At 40.1% G+C, this 21,913-nt stretch overlaps 1 protein-coding gene across 1 annotated transcript in view; it reads right to left on the reverse strand.

The window, feature by feature from the left end:
• LOC308102525 (uncharacterized protein) overlaps positions 1 to 21,913 on the reverse strand; it is a 152,717-nt gene that overhangs the window by 52,005 nt on the left and 78,799 nt on the right. The window contains exons 16-20 of the mRNA XM_080452267.1: positions 16,236 to 16,337; positions 12,941 to 13,045; positions 6,090 to 6,136; positions 3,976 to 5,764; positions 2,071 to 2,244 (exon numbers count right to left, since the gene is read on the reverse strand). Coding sequence (XP_080308393.1) covers positions 2,071 to 2,244; positions 3,976 to 5,764; positions 6,090 to 6,136; positions 12,941 to 13,045; positions 16,236 to 16,337 — 2,217 coding nt within the window. The remainder of the gene's footprint in view (positions 1 to 2,070; positions 2,245 to 3,975; positions 5,765 to 6,089; positions 6,137 to 12,940; positions 13,046 to 16,235; positions 16,338 to 21,913) is intronic.

Below are 21,913 nucleotides of genomic sequence, written 5' to 3' on the forward strand. Positions count from 1 at the left end.
AGTAAACAACCCTTGACTTGTGATTCAAATTTGGGATTGACTGGACGTTATAAATATAAACGTTATAAAATAAACTGTGGGAGGAGTAGCACTTTGAAATAATGTTTATCTAGAAAGAATAAAGTTTATCTATAACAATAGTCTGGTTGCCCATTCGGGCAACCACACTAATAATAATAACTAGACGCGTCGCAATTCAGGGCAATTGCAGAGTGTGGTTGCGCCGACGCGAGTCGCGGGTCGCTGCAGTCGGGACTCAAGGAATACGCTGGGAGGAATACCATCGGAGGCTGCGCCAATTACATTGTCACGCAACTCCTGAGATCACTTGCGTCATTTGTGGCGCCCCCTATAGGTCAAAGTGGAAATGCTTTTGGGGATTCATTGAGTAAACCACCATTGACATGTGATTCAAATTTGGGATTGACCGGACGTTTCGTTCGTGATTTCTGGCATTTTTGGTAAAAACGGGCCCCTCCCGCTAACTTTGGAAGCCACTAAATTATGAACCTTCCCTCAAAGTCTTGTAACTCTAACCCTTACGGTTTCTGAGAAAAAAATACTTGAATGGGAGTTTTTTCATTTTTTCATTAAAGTGGATGGGGAAATTTAATGCACTAATAAATAAATATCAATTAAACTATGCAACCAATCTCTTAGAAAAATACAAGCGCACGATTCCCGGTGAAGCCGGTCATTTTGACATATGGCACAAAATTGGGGGAAAAAACTGTGGGAGGAGTAGCACGGCAAAATAAAGTTTATCTATAAAGAAGAATAAAGTATCCCTAGAACTATAGTCTGGTTGCCCTGTTAGGGCAACCAGACTAACAACCTGCGTTTGAGTTAGCCACGCCCACAGCTGTTGTTGTATGATAATAAGGGGGGGGGGTGTTTTTAGTACGTAGTTAAAACAGTGTATTTCGATTGGGCCTTTTGACACAAAAGCTTTCAGTATACAGGAAGAACCCAAAAATACACAGGGAAGACATATTTGCATATTATAACTACACCTGCCTGAACCCTGTAGCAAGCTTTCTATAGCACATCAATTCACATTCCAGTGCTTCATTTGGAATGAAGGAGTGACTTGTAACGGACTCCTGACATGGTAACCTGTGTAGATCGCACAGCCAACGGAGTAAAACAAACAAGGCTTTCATCCAATATTAAACCTGCTCCAACTAGCGCATGGACAAGATGCTCTTCCTTTAGAAAAACAACTACAGCTTTATTCATGCGTGAGCCATGAGATACTTTCATGTTCCACTTGTTCACCCAAAGCCAACAACTCTTCCTCAAAGGTAAAACAAGGTTCAGCGTCTATTCTCGCCTCATGTCTGATGGACGACGTTCCCTCTGCATAGGGGGATGCCATCCCCACCGACACCAGCTTTTAAACTTAACTCTTCTTACCTTGTTGTGTAGAAACAGTACAGGTTGAAAAATAACAGGTGGAAAATACAAAAGGCCTCATTCACCTCAGTCCACACGCGCGCACACACACACACACACACACACAATGCAGTGAGTGAGTGAGTGAGTGAGTGAGTGAGTGAGTGAGTGAGAGAGAGAGAGAGAGAGAGAGAGAGAGAGAGAGAGAGAGTGTGTGTGGGGGACTTATAGGTTAATATGGATAATAGCAAACATATATTTATGGAGCACAAAATACTTTGGCCAGAGCAACCGACTTCCTAGTCAAACCCCCGGCCACACCCATTTCCATTCCACTGATAATCATGTCAGTCTACACTTTGCACATGTTGAGAATTAGAAATAAAATACCAGTGATGCCCTTAAATAGATATGAAAGCTGTTTTTGGTACAATATTCATGCCAATAAATAAGTGTAAATGTTAATGAACAGATCAGTGCAAAACAGAGACACAGAGAAGTGGATGTTCTAAACCAGCCCACTGCTGGACCACACACACACACACACACACACACACACACACACACACACACACACACACACACACACACACACACACACACACACACACACACACACACACACACACACACACACACACACACACACAGGTTTAGGGGGGGGGGGGTACTGACCTCAGTATCTGCAGTCTACAGTGTGGACTCTTCATTGCGTCACAAAGCTGCTTCACCAGAGATGTCGACAGGGGGCACTGAGTTAATTCCAGTTCTATCAGACTGGACGGATTAGAGCTGAGAGCTGAGACCAGGATCTCACAGCGTGTCTCATCCATGGGAAGGTCAGCAAGTCTGTCATTACAGATTAAAAGGGAAAATGTGTTTTAGCTTTATGACAAAACATTCATTGACGTTATCAAACGTAGTCCGACGAGTGGTAATATAGAGTATAGCAGAGGCCGCCATTGTGTGGTTCCACAGATAGAAAACCCATTGTGTTGCCATGTCTGCTTATTATAAGCAACTTTTGGCTTGTTTTTCTTTGAAGTCTCTTGTAAATATTGGTGGTTGTGTTTTTTGGGTGCTTGTTTCTAAAGTATAGTTGCTTTTGTTTGCTGATGTTGTTTAAAGTGGCTCTCAAACATTTTCATGTCGAGAACCCCAAATTAAAATCTATTTGTCTGCGGGCCCCCATATAAAAATATTTTGTGCCAGGGACTTACATACAAGATTTGTTTGAAAATAGCAGATCAAGTTATGAGCTTGTAGATCAGATTTTTTCAAATAGCCAATGTATATAGGCTTAAAGGGCTTCTTTTGGGCTGGTTTTCTTAGACCTGGTTGCTTATGGTTGAACTGGACATGGGTTTTATAACGACTCTGTGTTTAGTGTTAGGCTGTACTGGGATCAGTTGGTTGAACTGGACATGGGTTTTATAACAAGGTGTTTAGTGTTAGGCTGTACTGGGATCAGTGTGGTAAAATGTCAAGTTTCATGGAATAAAAGTAGACTAACAGACAAAAATTCAAATGTAAAACTAAAATGTCAAAGGTTTTTGTTGACTAAGATACAGACTAAAATGCTTGACTTTTAGTCGACTAAAACTAAACTAAAATATATATATATATATATATAAAAACTAACAAGGGTGATTGAAACTGGACTAAGACAGACTAAATTAAAAGAAATGCTAAAAAAAATGAACACTAAAGGATAACACAAAATTCCCCAAGGGGCTTGTTTCTATTGTTTCCATTGGAAACAAGGCCTCTGAGGCTAAATGTTTGAAAACAAGTTTAGTTGTATACAAAGGACCATTTCCATTTCATGTTAATCTAATGGATAATACAGTTTTCTTCATCTTTATTTATGAGCCAATACAGCATTATTGAGTTACTCATCGATGACAGAATGAAGCCACAAAATATGACTTTGCACTTTAAATACAATGTCTATGTACAGTGTGATGTTCACTAAATTAACTTAGACTGTGAAAAAACGAAATTGAATATTTAATTATATGATATACTATATTTAATATATATTTATTTTCATAGAATCAAACGTTTTATGGTCATGATTCACGAGGATCCTGGATGGCTTGATTCTAGGCTTAAAATAATTGATATAAATATTATTGGAAATCTCTATGGGAAAAATGAATGGGGTCTTGATCGATGGAACCAGAAAATGTCCACCACTGCTATGCCCTATATCATGTCTAGTATATATTTGTATTTCATTCTAGGGTGTTTTGTGTGTAATGTAAAAGCAATATCTAAAGTAATATTATAACATAATGTAACATATCACTGAGTTTAAATGAAAGCAAGCATTAATGCGATGCTATCATTATTAATACTTTACTTCGGTTACTAATATTACTACCACAAAAGAGTAAATACTAATAATAATACTATTGTAGATGCTGCATATAACCCAATGTTTTACAGTATTTGTATAATTGATACTGTAAAATGTTTTACATTTAAAAGTACAAAAACAGTTTAGTTGCATATTTAGTGATGTTTAAAATGACTGACTGAAGCTTTAGTATGATTGAAATTCACATGAATACTAACCGAGCCTTTCTGCAGTTCCTCACAGCTGGCAGCAGTCTATATCGCCCATAGTTAGATGTGTTGTATGACTGAGAGTCAAACTCATCCAGAACCTTCTCTGACATCAGCAGCATGAAGGCCAGAGCTGAACACTGGGTGTCAGAAAGTTCCTTCTCTGATCTGTTCTCTGGCTTCAGGAGCTTTTGGATCTCCTGCAGTACTGAGTCATCCTTCATCTCCATCAAACAGTGGAAGATGTTGATGCATCTGTCAGGAGAGTCATCGTAGTCAATCTCCTTCAGGTTGTTGATGGCTCTCTGGATGCTCTCTGGACTGTTCTTTCTCTGACCCAGCAGGCCTCCTAACAGTCTCTGACTGGACTCCAGTGAGAGGCCATGAAGGAAGCGGACAAAGAGGTCCAGGTGGCCGTTTTTACTCTTCAGGGCTTTGAACATGGCTTTCTTCAGGAAGTCATCCAGGGAACTGTCACTGTTGTAATCGTCCAGGAATGTCTTCAGCACCTCCGTCTTCCTCTCATTGAAACAGTGCAACAGGTAAACTGCTGCCAGAAACTCCTGAATGCTCAGATGAATAAAGCTGTAGACCTTTCTCTGGAAGAGCACACTCTCTCTTTTGAAGATCTCTGTGCACACTCCTGAGTACAGGGAGGCCTCTGTGACATCAAGACCACACTCTTCCAGGTCTTCTTGGTAGAACATGATGCTCCCTTTCTCCAGATGTTCAAACGCCAGTCTGCCCAGCTTCAGAAGAACCTCCCAGTCAGACTCCATGAGCTCCTGTTGATTCACGTCTTGTGAATACTTGAGATTCTTCCTCCTTGTCAGGACCAACACGAAGTGGCAGTACATCTCATTCAGGGTCGTGGGCAGCTGTTCTGTCTCGTCTGTCTTCAACATGTCCTCCAGGACGGTAGCAGCGATCCAACAGAAGAGTGGGATGTGACACATGACCTGGAGGCTCCTTGTTGCGTCTATGTGTGAGATGATTTTACTGGCCAGCTTCTCATCACTGAATCTCTTCCTGAAGTACTCGTTCTTCTGGAGGTCTGTGAACCCTCGTACTTCTGTCACCCTGTCAACACATTCAGGAGGGATCTGATTGGCTGCTGCAGGTCTGGTAGTTACCCAGAGGAGAGCTGCGGGGAGCAGATTCCCCTTGATGAGGTTGGTCAACAGCACGCCCACTGATGATGTCACTGTGACATCAGAAACAATGTCATTGTTGTGGAAGTCCAGGGAAATTCTGCTTTCATCTAAACCATCAAAGATGAACAGAGTCTTACAGGCAGCAAGGTGCTCTGCTGTCAGCTTCTTCAATGTTGGATGGAATTCATGGATCAGTGTGAGAAGACTGTACTGCTTATGTCTGACCAAGTTCAGCTCCCGGAACGACATCGTAATCAGGAGATTGATGTGTTGATTGGCCACGCCCCCCGCCCAGTCCAGAGTGAACTTGTACGTAGAGAATGTTTTTCCAATGCCGGCGATGCCCTTTGTCAGAACACTTCGGATGGTTTTCACTCTGCCTTGTAAGAGTTTGAAGATGTCAGAGCACAGGATTGGCTTGTCAAGGAGGTTCTTCTCCATCCTGGATGCATACTCAAGCTGCCACACCTCATGTTGCTGATTAACCCCTACACTCTGTCCCTCTGTGATGTAGAGCTCTGTGTAGATCTTGCTGATGGAGGTTCCAGGTCCTGGTCCAGTGATGTCTTCTCTCCGACCTTCTTCTAACCTCTTTGTCACAACGATCATGTGTGGCTTTAAAATCTCCTGCAGACTGACATCCACTGGAACACAACAGTTCATCAATGTTAAACACACCTTCAGTCATACATTTATATCATATGGAAATATATGATTTTTTAAACTATTTAAACTACGTTTTATTTTCTAACCCTAACCCAGGATACAATGTAAATAAAACACATTCTGACTCTGAAACAAGTCAAAAAGGCAACAACAACCACAACAACAAAACGTTGTATTTATTTATATAACCAGTTGTAGTTTTGGTAGTTTAGAGTTGTATTATTTAGTGAGTTATTATGTATTCCATGTATTTATTATTTACATCATGTTTTTCACACAAATGAATGATATGTCAGGCTTTACTTTGTTCAATGCTGGTGGGATGGTCACACACTGCACCAGTCCTCTCTCTGTGGACACACACACACACACACACACACACACACACACACACACACACACACACACACACACACACACACACACACACACACACACACACACACACACACACACACACACACACACACACAATGGTGATTAGCATGAAGCTAGTAACTATAGATGGACGGTAACAGACTAGTTAAGTACTAGTTATATAGTAAACAGTGAACTAGTAAAATGCTGCTCAAATAAAGGTTCCAGCTCCATTAATGGACAGAAAGTCATTAGTCACAGCTTTCTCTTTCTGACAGACACTGTTTACTTTATTCTTTCATTATATTCCATCTCAAACAATACATAACTTATAGTAGCATTTATTCACACAATACTTCCTTCCTATTGAAAAACAATGAGATGGAGGACAATGTGTCACTGTTAGACAATTATGTCCCTCAGACATAAAACAGGTTGTGTGACATAAAACAGGTTGTGAGACATAAAACAGGTTGAGACATAAAACAGGTTGTGAGACATAAAACAGGTTGTGAGACATAAAACAGGTTGTGAGACATAAAACAGGTTGTGAGACATAAAACATGTTGTGAGACATAAAACAGGTTGAGACATAAAACAGGTTGAGACATAAAACAGGTTGTGAGACATAAAACAGGCTGTGAGACATAAAACAGGCTGTGAGACATAAAACAGGTTGTGAGACATAAAACAGGCTGTGAGACATAAAACAGGTTGTGAGACATAAAACAGGTTGAGACATAAAACAGGTTGTGAGACATAAAACAGGCTGTGAGACATAAAACAGGTTGTGAGACATAAAACAGGTTGTGAGACATAAAACAGGTTGTGACACATAAAACAGGCTGTGAAACATAAAACAGATTGTGAGACATAAAACAGGTTGAGACATAAAACAGGTTGTGACACACAACATGTGGTGGTGGGTGCTATCAGACAATACTAACTTTACACCCTAACAGTATAAAACAGTCAGCAGTCATGACAAAGTGTGAATCCTTACTCTCCTTCAAAACCGCTCAAGTCGTTTATATGATGTTTTTGGATAGTATTGTATATTTGTCTGTGACTAAATGTTTCTATGAATTGAATACACATACCCTGATAGTAGGGGGCACTAAGTGAAAAATCGTTACGCGGCGGATAAAAGCATGAAAATTGATACAGATGTCCATTGGGTCATCCTAAAACATCCTAGAAGGGGTGCCCAAAAAAATCTTAAACAGGAAGTGAGTTATGGACAAAATCCAAAATGGCCACCTAAACTGTTGACCGTTGACTCAAAAGACACCAAAATAATCTCCAAAAAGCATAAAATGTGGCACACATGTCCCTTGGGTCATCCTAAGACATCCTAGAAGGGGTGCCCAAAAAAATCTGAAACAGGAAGTGAGTTATTGACCAAATTGAAAATGGCCGCCTAGTGTTGTCGATTGACTCAAAAGACAACTAAAGAATCTCCAAAAAGTATAAAATGTGTCACACATGTCCCTTGGGTCATCCTAAGACATCCTAGAAGGGGTGCCCAAAAAAGTCTTCAACAGGAAGTGAGTTATTGACTAAATTGAAAATGGCCGCCTACAGTGTTGGCGATTGACTCAAAAAGCCTATAGAATCTCCAAAAAGCATAACATTTGGCACATATGTCCCTTGGGTCATCCTAACACATCCTAGAAGGGGTGCCCAAAATAATCTGAAACAGGAAGTGAGTTATTGACTAAATTGAAAATGGCCGCCTACAGTGTTGAAAGATGATGCAAGATACCTAAATTATCTCATAAAAGCATGAAATGTGGTACAAAGTCCCTTGGGTGATCTGAACGCATCCTACAAGGGGTGCCCAAAAAGGTTTTAAACAGGAAGTGACCGCCTAAAGCAGTTGACACAAAAGAAAACGGGACGTCATAAAAGTGTATAATTTGGTACGTACATTGAGTGCTTCTTAATATATCCTAGAAGGGGTTATTTATTTGTTTGTTTGCCTGTTTATTAAACTTTTTAGGAAGGGACCATGTTGAAGAAATTCTAAATGGCTGTTTAAACAGTTGACCATGGCAATCTGCATATTATGCAGACTCAATACGACAGGTCGTATTTTGTAGTCTACCTTCTGTTTTCATTTCTACATCACTTATTTATTTTACTTTCTGCATTATTTTTGTATTGTACTCTTTGAATCTTCTTTATTTATCTAACTCTCTGCATATTCTTATTTATTTTACTCTGCATCTTATCTTACTCTGCATATTCTTATTTTACTCTCTGCATCTTATTTATTTTGCACTCTACATCTTCTTGCTTGTTTTACACTCTATCTTCTCATGTATTTTCTTCTTGATCATTACTGTTTTTTTGTGATTAGTGTTTAGTAACTACATGTATTCATGTGTGCCATTTCGCAATTACCAGCACATTGGCATAATGCTCTGCAAGGTAACCCAGCATCCCGGCATCTACACTTTCTCGAACAGAAGGGCTCAGCTTTTCAGCCACACTTGAGTTCTCTACAAACTTAAGCAGCCTCTGGCAAGAGTGTCCATAAAGGTGTCCACGAATCAGCGACTTTAATCCATCCATATTTGTCAGGAGATGGTAGAGATTGCATAGCTTTCAGGCTGCTCGATTTGAATATTGTAGCAGTGCAGCCCGTGTGGGAGGAGTGTTTTCCATTGAGAGACTATTACAACTTTTTTTGGCACCCCTTAGGATGCATTCAGATCACCCAAGGGCAACACTGTAGGCGGTCATTTTCAATTTTGTCAATGACTCACTTCCTGTTTAAGATTTTTTTGGGCACCCCTTCTGGGATGTCTTGGGATGACCCAAGGGACATGTATGCCAAATTGTATGCTTTTATGAGATTCTTTAGTTGTCTTTTGAGTCAATAGATAACACTGTAGGCGGCCATTTTCAATTTTGTCAATAACTCAGTTCCTGCTTAAGATTTTTTTGGGCACCCCTTCTAGGATGTCTTAGGATGACCAAAAGGACATGTGTGCCAAATTGTATGCTTTTATGAGATTCTTTAGTTGTCTTTTGAGTCAATCGACAACACTAGGCGGCCATTTTCAATTTAGTCAATAACTCACTTCCTGTTTCAGATTCCTTTGGGCACCCCTTCTAGGATGTCTTAGGATGACCCAAGGGACATGTGTGCCAAATTTTATGCTTTTTGGAGATTCTTTTGGTGTCTTTTGAGTCAACGGTCAACAGTTTAGGTGGCCATTTTGAATTTTGTCCATAACTCACTTCCTGTTTAAGATTTTTTTGGGCACCCCTTCTAGGATGTTTTAGGATGACCCAAGGGACATCTGTATCAAATGTCATGCTTTTATGAGATTCTTTAGTTGTCTTTTGAGTCAATAGATAACACTGTAGGCGGCCATTTTCAATTTTGTCAATAACTCAGTTCCTGCTTAAGATTTTTTTGGGCACCCCTTCTAGGATGTCTTAGGATGACCAAAAGGACATGTGTGCCAAATTGTATGCTTTTATGAGATTCTTTAGTTGTCTTTTGAGTCAATCGACAACACTAGGCGGCCATTTTCAATTTAGTCAATAACTCACTTCCTGTTTCAGATTCCTTTGGGCACCCCTTCTAGGATGTCTTAGGATGACCCAAGGGACATGTGTGCCAAATTTTATGCTTTTTGGAGATTCTTTTGGTGTCTTTTGAGTCAACGGTCAACAGTTTAGGTGGCCATTTTGAATTTTGTCCATAACTCACTTCCTGTTTAAGATTTTTTTGGGCACCCCTTCTAGGATGTTTTAGGATGACCCAAGGGACATCTGTATCAAATGTCATGATTTTATCCGCCGCGTAACGATTTGGCCATTTTTGGTGGTTAGTACCCCCTACTATGATGGAAACAAGCCTTAGTGCTTTCTTGAGTTCCATCCTTTTAGCATCCTTTTGTATTAAACTGTACTTTATGTGCTTTGTTTGCAAACTCTTAATAAAGTATTCAATCAAAAATAGACATTAATATACTATTTTGTAATTAGAGTAGGAATTTTGTTTACCCCCATTATAGTTAACTAAATAATATCTAATCTACTCCATCATGTAGAGAATGATGACGCTTACCAAGAAATAACTGAATAAAGTGGCCGTGAGTGAACTGCTGCACGACTCTGTCACATCGTATAAACACATTAAGTTTTGGGCTTTACATCTCATTAAACCTTAATATGCAAAACCTACAGCTTTTGTTTTGTTTGTTAACACATCGGAAAAGAGTAGCGCTTTGGTGCCGAACACGGTTCAAACCGTGTTTTAAGTCTTTTCTTTTTTTTTTCACAAGGGGGGGGGGGGGGGGGGGGGGCAGCACAGCTCTGGAATCACCCATGAACACTCTAAGAAGTAAGGGACAGATAGGTCACCGTGCCAAAAAATCTGTCCCCCATCCGCTTCCATCCTATCTCCTTGCTAAAAACCTCTGCATCTCCTTAACTTTTTACAGTGGGCAAAACGACTAATTCTCGATGCTCGATCGCTCCGCAACGGTGACTTGCGTGAGACATGTTGTTGTTCCAGGCTTTAGCCAGGACCATCCATTGTTATCCATGCATGCATTGTTTACGTGCGTGTGCTCGCCGTGGAGTCTACAGCTCTAAACAGCGCAGCGTTGCAAACAGTGAGATTTCTGGCACTCAATGTAAACTGTTTTAATAAACCTCTGTTACCCATTGCGTTAATAATAACTCTTTGACGCCAATGACCACATTTCTCATCATATTTTGCTGCCAATGACGAGAATGACAAGGTTTTGTTTTTTCAGTGGTTTTATGCTAGATGCCGCTGTTCACTAACCAATGAGTCACCATTTGACTCCCAGTGAAACAAAGAAGCAGCAAATCACGCGATCGCAAAAACAAAACAGCCTCATTCACTTCCATGTTAACTCATTGAGTGCCATTAACGTGTTTCACGTGTTTTAGCGCTATGGTGCAACGTGCCATTAACACTTTCAGTGCCACAATACGTCAAATACGTCATGAGGCCTGACGCCCCGTGTGCCACACTACGTCAAATACGTCATAAAAAAATAAATAATAATATATATATATAATATATATATATATATATTTTTTTTTTTAATTTTCAGAACCCAAGATATCATTATCTGAAGATTTGCAGCTCCATTCACTTCTTGTTTAACTTTTTACTGAAAAAGGCTGTATCTCGGCTCCTAAGCACTTTTGTTTTACTAAATTTAAAATTTTAATAAAAATCGTAATGGCCAGAAATAGATATTAATAATTATGGCACTCAATGAGTTAAAACCTGGAGGAAAAATATGTATGTGTGTCACCAACTTTCCCCACGTTATCCATCACAGACAGACAGTCACTGTGCTGCTTGTATAATATCTACGACCCATACGAGTTCTGGTCCCTGTTTTATTATCGTCAATTGGGCTTCAGATTCTATCACCTCGGAACCCTGGTTTTGTTATCATAACACTCTCTATCTCTCTCTCTCTCTCTCTCCACATATATGTATATATAAACATATATATCAGTGCAGTGCTATCAGTGCTGTCAAGTGATTACATTTTTTTATTGCGATTAATCACATGATTTGTGTAGTTAATCGCGCGATTAATCGCATATTTGTTATTGGCTCAAACTTGAATGATGAACTGAAAAGCAGTGCATTGTATTGTATACGGAGCAGGATGCATCCCAATGTATTATTACTATACTTTTATTATGTGTCCAATACATTATAAAACCAATGTTTTCAATGTTATGTGAACCAGCAGCCATGGACATGTTGTTGTGACATCCCGAACTCATTTAGCCGTTCCGCGGTGTTTCCTTATTAATTCAGCTAAGCTTCAAGTACATTTTGTCGGGAGTGAAGCCAAGGAAACACCACGGGTACTTTGGAAGAGACACAAGCCAACTTCCAAATGCTTGTGGCCGGGAAATGAGCTTCACAGAGCGGATGAAGTGTCGGCTGTCTCTCCCTGGCCGAGTGGCCGTGGCTGTGCTGCTCACAAGCTGTCGCTGCAAAGTGGAGACAGACCAGCGTTCTAAAAACGCTGTGATTGGTTTAAAGGGCCTAACATCCTGCCCCCCAATTGCTGTGATTGGTTTAGATGCACAGAGGGAGAGTTCAGATCAGAAACCCATGTGAATGTTAGACCTACGGATGCCTCATAGGGTCAAAATAAGGCAATTTTGTAAATGAGCGATTAATCGGATAAAAATATTAACGCTGTTAAATCGGTCATGCGTTAACACGTCAATAACGTGTTAACTTTGACAGCACTAATATATATATATATATAACTACTTATTGCAATCATACAATGTTGTTACTTTATCCAAATAATGATATTAATAATAGGCTTAAATGATAAAATAGTATAATAACAGCATTTTCCCAATCGACCACGGTGGTGATGTTTATAATTAATGACCAATTAAACATTTTATCGGTCAATGGCCGGTAAATACCAGCTAACGAAAACCCTGGTGTGTGTGTGTGTGTGTGTGTGTGTGTGTGTGTGTGTGTGTGTGTGTGTGTGTGCGCGCGTGCATGCGTGTTTGATTGATTGATTGATTGAATACTTTATTAAAAAGATTGTTAACAGTAGAGGTAGTACAGTCAAAGTTTATGCTTAAAAGAGAACACAAAAAGCCCCAGGGTCTTGTTTCCATTGTGGTCTGTTGTACTCAATTAATCAGTATGTTTGTGTGTGTGACTCAATATTCAGCTCTAACCATTCTAACTAAATCTAAGAGGATTCTATCACAACATTGAGTTTCCTGATCATTGATCTTACTTTGAGTGTGAAGGTCCAGGTTCATCACTGAAGTCTGAAGAGTAGATGCCACTCGTTGTGCTGCTGGCTGCTGGAGCCTCTGGTTTCGGACGCTGGTTGTCACCTCTGTTATCACAATCACACAACACTGTTTATGTCACCTCTGTTATCACAATCACACAACACTGTTTATGTCACCTCTGTTATCACAATCACACAGCACTGTTTCTGTCACCTCTGTTATCAACACAATCACACAACACACTATTTCTGTCACCTCTGTGATCATCAGACATCAGTTATGATGCACTGCTGTCATTGGCGGAAGATAAAAGTCTAACTGGCACGAGTGGAGATAAAACAAGATGTGAAGCCAGAGGCATTGCAGCTAAGAAGAGTCTTGATGTACCTCGTGCAGTGACACAACTGAATGTGACAAAACAATTCCTGCTGGACTACAGAACAGACAGCAATTATGAGAGAGTGTTGTCTGGTGCAAAATCACTGGCGGAGGACTTGGAAACAGAGGCCTGTTTTCCTGCACAAGGTGCTGTGTGACCACATAAAAAGAAAAAATAAGTTTCACACCGAAGGAGAGGACGAGCCAGAGAGCGATCCACGGGAAGATTACAAAGGGTCTTTCTTTAACAGAGTACTGGACTGTGCTAGCAATGCAGTGGAAGAGCGTTTTTCAGAACTCCAGGAGCACGGGGCTATGTTTGGGGTGTTGTATGACATTCCATCCATCAAGGAGAAAAACACCAACGACGTTCTCCAATAATGCACGGCACTGGAAAAAGCCCTGACACACAATGCATCCGCTCAATCCAGAGATATTGATGGGCAAGAACTTTTCGCAGAGTTAACTGGTCTGAGCCTTTTCCCAATGCCTTCATAGCATTAAGAGTGCTTCTCACCCTCCCAGTGTCTGTTGCAACTGGAGAACGAAGTTTCTCAAAATTAAAAATAATAAAAAACTATCTCCATAGTACAATGAAGCAAGACAGACTTAATGGACTGGCAACGATCTCCATAGAGCATGAATTGGCACAGAAGATCAAAATGGAGGATGCAGTTAGGAGCTTTGCTTCCATGAAGGCCCGCTGTGTTCATTTCTGAACAGTAATGCCCATTTATAGCTTTATTATTTGCTGTGGTTGTTGAGTTGCTGACTGCTGCTGCTGCAGATGAGTTAGTGTGTTTAATGAGAAAACATGAGAAAGTGGTAGAGATTGGACTTTTTTTATTTCGTGTGAGGAGCTAGGAGCTAGTTGGTTAATAGATGTCAGCTGGCCCGTGCAGTGCTTGTCATGACTGTTAATGTTCATTATTATTCAGACGTGGTTGGTAGGCTACTCTATTATGGATCATCATTGCTGGTTCGTTTTGTGTCCCTTTCTGTGTAAAATTACAATTCTGTCGCTAGGCTACCTGTGCTTTCAGGACCATGGACAGCGCTGTTTGTTGTGTGTAGGCTGGAGTAGTGTGTGTGTGTGTGTGTGTGTGTGTGTGTGTGTGTGTGTGTGTGTGTGTGTGTGTGTGTGTGTGTGTGTGTGTGGATAACAGACACACTTAACTTTTAGTTCAGTTTGGGTTCTTAGCCTGCTTGTTTTAATGATTACAGTACAGTTATACATACTGTTATACATTTCTTCCCTACCCCCCACCACCCCACTGTAAATCTACAGACTGGAAGAGGAACGAGAGAAGTTGAAAGCACAGTCGGAGGGAGAGAGAGAGAGAGAGAGAGAGAGAGAGAGAGAGAGAGAGAGAGAGAGAGAGAGAGAGAGCCTGTTTCTATGCCCCCCCTCCCCCTGACAGAATTGTTCACAAATTGAAACATTATAGGCTAATAGCGTTCTTCTTGCAATGATAGTAGGAATTACAATCTTATGTGAGTCTTTTTAATAAATGCCTAATTTGAAACAGTGTTTCATAGCCCTATGTTGTTATTTAACCCATTAAGGCCTGAGGTTCCGATTCTACAAATGTCTTCTAAGTCCCAACAGTTAAAAATAAAACGTATGTTGCTATACCAGTGGTTCTCAAACTGTTTCATAATTGTCAAGGACCCCCAAAATGATATGTATTTGGCCATGGATTCCCTATCTCAAAATATGTTGTTCCAGGGACCCCCAGGAGCAAAGATTGGAGTAAAAGAAAATCGCTTTAAAATAATACATTATTCAAAGATTTTCACAATTATAAAAAAATAGCAGATCTACAAGCTCGTAGTGATTTAGTAAACAGAATTGTTTACTAATTGTATATTCGTCTCTCTTGCATCATATTGTTGAACAGTCAATGCAAGTAAAACCAGTCAGTCACACTACAACATGCTAACAAATAAACCACCATCAGTGCTGCAGTTTAGAGGAAAGAAGAATGAGACTAAAAAAGTTTACAACGTTACCACCAAATAATACACTAATAAACATGGAAATTGTATTATATAAGCCTTTTCTACTGAACATTGCTCACCTTTACAGAGGTAAAAAGATGATGTTGGAATCCAGGGTATACTGGAAGTGGAAAGCTGCTATCCGATTATTATCATTATTATGATGGACCAGAGCTTATTGATTACTGAGGGGATCTTCGTCTTTTGGATTAATATATCACTGTCCTGCGTCGGAATTGGGGATGGATCTATTCTGGACACAGCTTTCATCCACTGTTTCCTCATCGGATGGTAAGACTTATTAGGCTTTTGTGTGTGGCGTTCATGTGATCAATATGTAGCCTACAGTATGATAAATTAATACCACGACACAATGGAGGCGTGCCTGTGCCTCCAGCGACATTAAGGTATGATAGTCTAATTTCATCATAACGTACAACTTTGGCTGAGTCGGCCGACACTGGCAAACACTGCGAGGGACCTAATAATTCAGCTCTAGAATAGCAACCGATAGCCTAAAAATAAATAAAAAGTGGCATTGGAATTTGCATCATGTCTATATAATGCATAGGCTACAAGCAATACATCGTCTGACATATGTTTTTATTTCTTATGCGTTGACAAATGTTGGGCACAATGGCACATACATATTTTATTTGAGGTTTGGCACAGTTGTAATTGATTTTGCATGAAGAATAAATAATTCTAATGACATACGCAAGCTTTGATTCCATGTAAGTCAGCCTCGGAGCTGACTTGAGAAGGAGCGGACCTGACGCTAAATTAACCGACAGAAAAGCATTAATGAATCATACTCGTAACGTGGGAAGTTGCGTAAATTCCTTTACGTTCAATATATGGGCGTAAACTCCTTAGTGAATCCGGCCCATTGTGTTTCCTGATCAGTGATCTTACCTGTAGTCTGGTGGTCCAAGTTCATTACTGAAGTCTGAAGACCTGCCACTCATCATAGACACATAGCTTTGTGCAGGAGATGCTGGTCTCTGGTTGTCAGCTCTGGAATCATAACAATATAAAAACTATCAGTGTCTGGATCATACATTCCTTAATAACACAAACTAACACAATTAAAGTTCAGACTGATCCTACTTTGGCATATTTAATTTAATTTTATAATATTATTCAATTAATAATATTGAATTTTGATAATTTTTTTTCCATTTAAAAAATAAAATAAAATAAAAAATAAATTGAAAAAACATGGCCCCCTCATGCATTAGAAAAGAGAATATGTGTTTAGAATAGGTGTTTTCGATGGTTCATGGTTCATGGTTATAATGGAGTTTGAAGTTAAATGGTTTTGTATAGGAAGGGGGCGTGTCTGATCAAATGAATATCAAATATCTAAATAGTGAGTCAAACAACTTAAAAAGTGTCTGGAGTGAAACACAGAAGACTGAGTAGACGTTTAAATGACCCCAAACATGTTTGAAAGTGAAATATCCCTTTAATATGTGTGTATTTTAAGTTATTTGCTTTAAACAAGGTTATATTAGTGGACAGTAGCATGAATGATCTGTCATGTAGTGGTTCTCAAAGTGTGGGCCGGGCCCCCCGGGGGTCCTTGAGTGGTTGCAGGGGGTCCCCAGGTAAATTAGTTAATAGTGTGTGTGCGTGTGTGCGTGTGTGTGTGTGTGTGTGTGTGTGTGTGTGTGTGTTAAGCATGCGGAGATTCATCGATACGAATCGTTGAATCGATAGTAAACGCACGTGATGCGAGTGCTTCGGTTCATTCAGTGTGCATCGGATACAATTGACGGCTGAAATCGCGATGCATCGTTCGCGGAGTGTCTGCATCGGTAAAATCAGTAAAATCCATGGTTACATCGTTTTTTTCATGTTGTATTTCATCCTGTCCTGTGTTTCCGAGGTGCCTTGAACGCACCATCAGCCAAAAAAAAAGGAAAAAAAGCCATCTGCGCTCTGTGACATTCATCTCCGCAGCGCAGTAAGACTACAGACTAACTATGCAGCAGCAGCACCCTCTACTAGAACATAATATACTAGATTAAATGAATATAATACAATAATACAGTCCAGGGTCTTTAACGTTATTCAGGTCAAGGACCCCTTAGCTGAGAGAGAGATCAAGCAGGGACCCCCAGTACATCACAGGCCAGTGGTTCTCAACCTGTGGGTCGGGACCCCCAGGGGGGTTCCCATATGATTTTGGAGGGGTCCCCAGATGACAGTGAAGTGACTTTTAAGACCTCTTTTAATACCTCAAAAAGAAAGAAATGAAAGAAGACCATTACTGCATCAAAAGTAATCAACAAACTATAAAAACTGGTCAAACATTGGCCAAATAATGTAAGAAAGATGCAACAATTGTGAAAATAGCAGGAGGCGTTGTGAGCTTGTAGATCGGCTATTTTCACAATATGTATCTCTGAAAATGTAATGCCTCAACTCCTACAATTCCAAGTGCTTATCAGGGTGGGGGGGGGTCCCCAGTTGAAATATGAGAATTTTTGGGGGTCGTGGCCTGAAAAGGTTGAGAACCACTGATAGGCTTTTGTATAAAACTGTGTTGCAGATGAACTACCCACTGATGTCAGGACAGCAGAGACACTGATGTCAGGACAGCAGAGTCACTGATGTCAGGACAGCAGAGACACTGATGTCAGGACTGCAGAGACACTGATGTCAGGACAGCAGAGACACTGATGTCAGGACAGCAGAGACACTGATGTCAGGAAAGCAGAGACACTGATGTCAGGACAGCAGAGTCACTGATGTCAGGACAGCAGAGTCACTGATGTCAGGACAGCAGAGTCACTGATGTCAGGAAAGCAGAGACACTGATGTCAGGACAGCAGAGACACTGATGTCAGGACAGCAGAGACACTGATGTCAGGAAAGCAGAAACACTGATGTCAGGACAGCAGAGTCACTGATGTCAGGAAAGCAGAGACACTGATGTCAGGACAGCAGAGTCACTGATGTCAGGACAGCAGAGTCACTGATGTCAGGACAGCAGAGTCACTGATGTCAGGACAGCAGAGACACTGATGTCAGGACAGCAGAGACACTGATGTCAGGACAGCAGAGACACTGATGTCAGGACAGCAGAGACACTGATGTCAGACAGCAGAGACACTGATGTCAGGACAGCAGAGACACTGATGTCAGGACAGCAGAGACACTGATGTCAGGACAACAGAGTCACTGATGTCAGGACAGCAGAGACACGGATGTCAGGACAGCAGAGACACTGATGTCAGGACAGCAGAGTCACTGATGTCAGGACAGCAGAGTCACTGATGTCAGGACAGCAGAGTCACTGATGTCAGGACAGCAGAGTCACTGATGTCAGGACAGCAGAGACACTGATGTCAGGACAGCAGTTTTAGCTCTCGCTCATTTGATTTTGCTATTTTGTCTCATCTGTTTAAGAAAGTAGGTAGCTGATATATTGCACTTTTACCTTAGCGCTAGGTATACTTTTAGTTGTTTGTTTTAGCAGAAAATGCACTTCAGACTTCTGGTGATTAGTAGTTTAGTTCCCTACCTATGTTGAATGCACTTATTGTAAGTCACTTTGGATAAAAGCGTCTGCTAAATGACTGTAATGAAATGTAATGTAATGTACTTTTTCATAGGCTTCTTACAGTCTATGTGTGTCACATGTAAATTAATGTTTTGTGTCTTATTTGTTTTATCTTTTCTATGAATATGTTGGATTTATATTAGTAACATTAATCCATGAATGACATGTAATCTCTTAAACGTCCCCGCATAAAGAGTGCACGCACGCACATGGACGGACTTCGCGTATCGATTAAAAACAACAATTCGTACCTCGCTTACAAAAGCTTATCAACACCATGAATTAACATAGGAATGACCGACCTGGCTGGATGCATATGCATATCAATGATCCATTGTGTGACCTGCTAGTCTACTGTTATCAGCAGCATAAAAACTAATATTATCTATCTATCTACATCTATCTATCTATCAGCAGCATAACAACGAATATTATATCTATATATCTATCAATCTATATCAGCAGCATAAAAACTAATATATATATATATCTATCTATCAGCAGCATAAAAACGAATATTATATCTATATCTATCTATCTATCTATCAGCAGCATAAAAACTAATATTATATCTATATCTATCAGCAGCATAAAAACGAATATTATATCCATCTATCTATCAGCAGCATAAAAACTAATATTATATCTATATCTATCAGCAGCATAAAAACGAATATTATATCCATCTATCTATCAGCAGCATAAAAACTAATATTATATCTATATCTATCAGCAGCATAAAAACGAATATTATATCCATCTATCTATCTATCTGTATGTAGCCTGTCTGTCTGTGAACACATTAATTAATAAGATATGATGATTCATTATATTATATAATATAATGATTATACGTGCCCCATGATCATATCTTATAAAATGTTATAATCATATAATATAATTAATCATCATATGTGAGCGGGTACAGTGCTTTAGGCAGCAAGGGGGCATTTTTCATTTTTCATTTTATTACAGATTATTGAAGTACAGAATATAAGCTTTCATATGATGTCTCATTCATTGAAATTGGAACACATTTGAAGAAGATGTGATCATTTGAATCTTGTCATCTTTAATAGTCTAAACTGAGATAATCCCTTGTAAAGAATTTCCACTTTCTAGCACCTCTCAGCTCCAGGTAATGGGCGTGAACAATGGGTAATTTATTCAACCTAGCCACTCCTCTAACCACTCCCCCATTTTCGGATTTTTACTGTGGAAAGCAACTAAGTACATTTACTCTAGTAGTTAAGTACTGTACTTAAGTACATTTTTTTTGGTATTTTATACATAGGCTATTTGAAAATAGCCGCTCTACAAGCTCACAATGCGCATTGCAACGTGTTGTGAGCTTGTAGATCAGCTATTTTCAAACATTTGAGTACTTTTACTTTAGGTACTTTAAGTATATTTTGATGCCAATACTTTTGTACTTTTACTTTGCTTGAACGTAACATTTTGAGCACAGGCCTTTTACTTTCTATATTGTGGTGTTGCTACCACCAAGTGCTTCTTCCACCACTAAATTTGACCCACTGGTAGTCGACTATAGTCGAGGTTTACCTACTAATGATAAAGACACGCACAAGCTAGGTCCATTAACTCCAACCTGGTGTTTGCACTCTCCATTTACAACCCGTACATCTACAGAAACGTTCAGATTTCAAATATAAAGTCCTTACCTCATGACAACGGATGTTACCATTCACTTCGGGTGGGTCTAAGTACCCGTATCTTCCATATTGTTCAATAAAAAGCATTTTAATCCGATCGGCGGCCATTTTCTCATAGTTATAACGTATCAGGAGTGCAATACCCCCCCCAACCGATACGGCCGCGTAGTTGAAAAAAAAAACGGAGATGGCCATCAATCGGATCAAAATGCTTTTTATTTAACAATACGGAAGATACGGGTACTTATGAGGGCCCGTACATAATTATAACACCCGTGGTCATGAGATAAGAACTTTATATTTGAAATCTGAACGTTTATGTAGATGTACGAGTTGTAAATGGAGAAATGCAAACACCACCAGGTGTACGTTCTGCCATGACGCTTGGCGACGAGCTAACAATGCTAAAGCTCCTAGCCTCGTTACTCCACTGTTGTTTTGGCCACATCTTCAGTGAAATACTTCCATACGAACGTCGAGCGGCCTGTTGTTTAGCTGGGGCTGACCTCACCTAGCTGCTGTGCTCGCTACAATCTTATATTGTTTATACAACTAGATTCTGTCCCGAAAAAGACTAACGCAATACTGGCCGCTTCCTAGCCCCTGGTCCAGAGCGTTAGTGAGATTATTTTTATTTACTCCACTGCGCCCTCTACAGATCTGGACAATTTGAACTTACCATTAACCAAATCTGTAGAGGGCACTGTGGAGTAAATAAAAATAATTTCCGTCTTGCGGACATTTTCTGCCCAAAAAGTGTATTTTACAGAGTAGCTGGGGTGCTGAGAGGCTTCCCACCTCCGAGAATAGACTTTCAACAACACAAAACAGCCTTTGTTTCAGTGAGTAGCGAAATGGTTTTGTTTATTTTCACTACTCTTGAGTCTTCCAGGGCGTTAGAGGGAACTCACTAACGCTCTGGACCAGGGTCCACCGTGGTGAAGTTAGTTTCAGCCTCAGGTTGAATATTCACCCAGTGGATATTACTCCAGTAAAGTAAAATACCTCAAAATTGTACTTAAGTACAGTACTTGAGTAAATGTACTTAGTAACTTTACACCACCACAGAGAGGAGCGAAACTGATGGGCGGGGATTAGGCTTGTAACCGGAGTACAATGCCTAGCTATGACCAATCGAAACCTCTCGGGTTAGCAACTCTCTACCAAACTCTCCGCCCACAGGACTCACAAACAGGCACACAGACTAGCAGAATAGGAGCCTACTTTACTATACAAATTTAACCATTTAATGACGTTAAAACGGATATCTGTTGGGATTGAAAGCTTGCTCGACATTCGAACTGTGTTAATATGGAAAAAAACGAAAATCAGCCAAAAAAAAAAAAAAG

This window comes from Gymnoscopelus braueri (genome assembly GCF_963280865.1).
Source record: "Gymnoscopelus braueri genome assembly, chromosome: 16".
Classification (NCBI taxonomy): Eukaryota; Metazoa; Chordata; class Actinopteri; order Myctophiformes; family Myctophidae; genus Gymnoscopelus; species Gymnoscopelus braueri.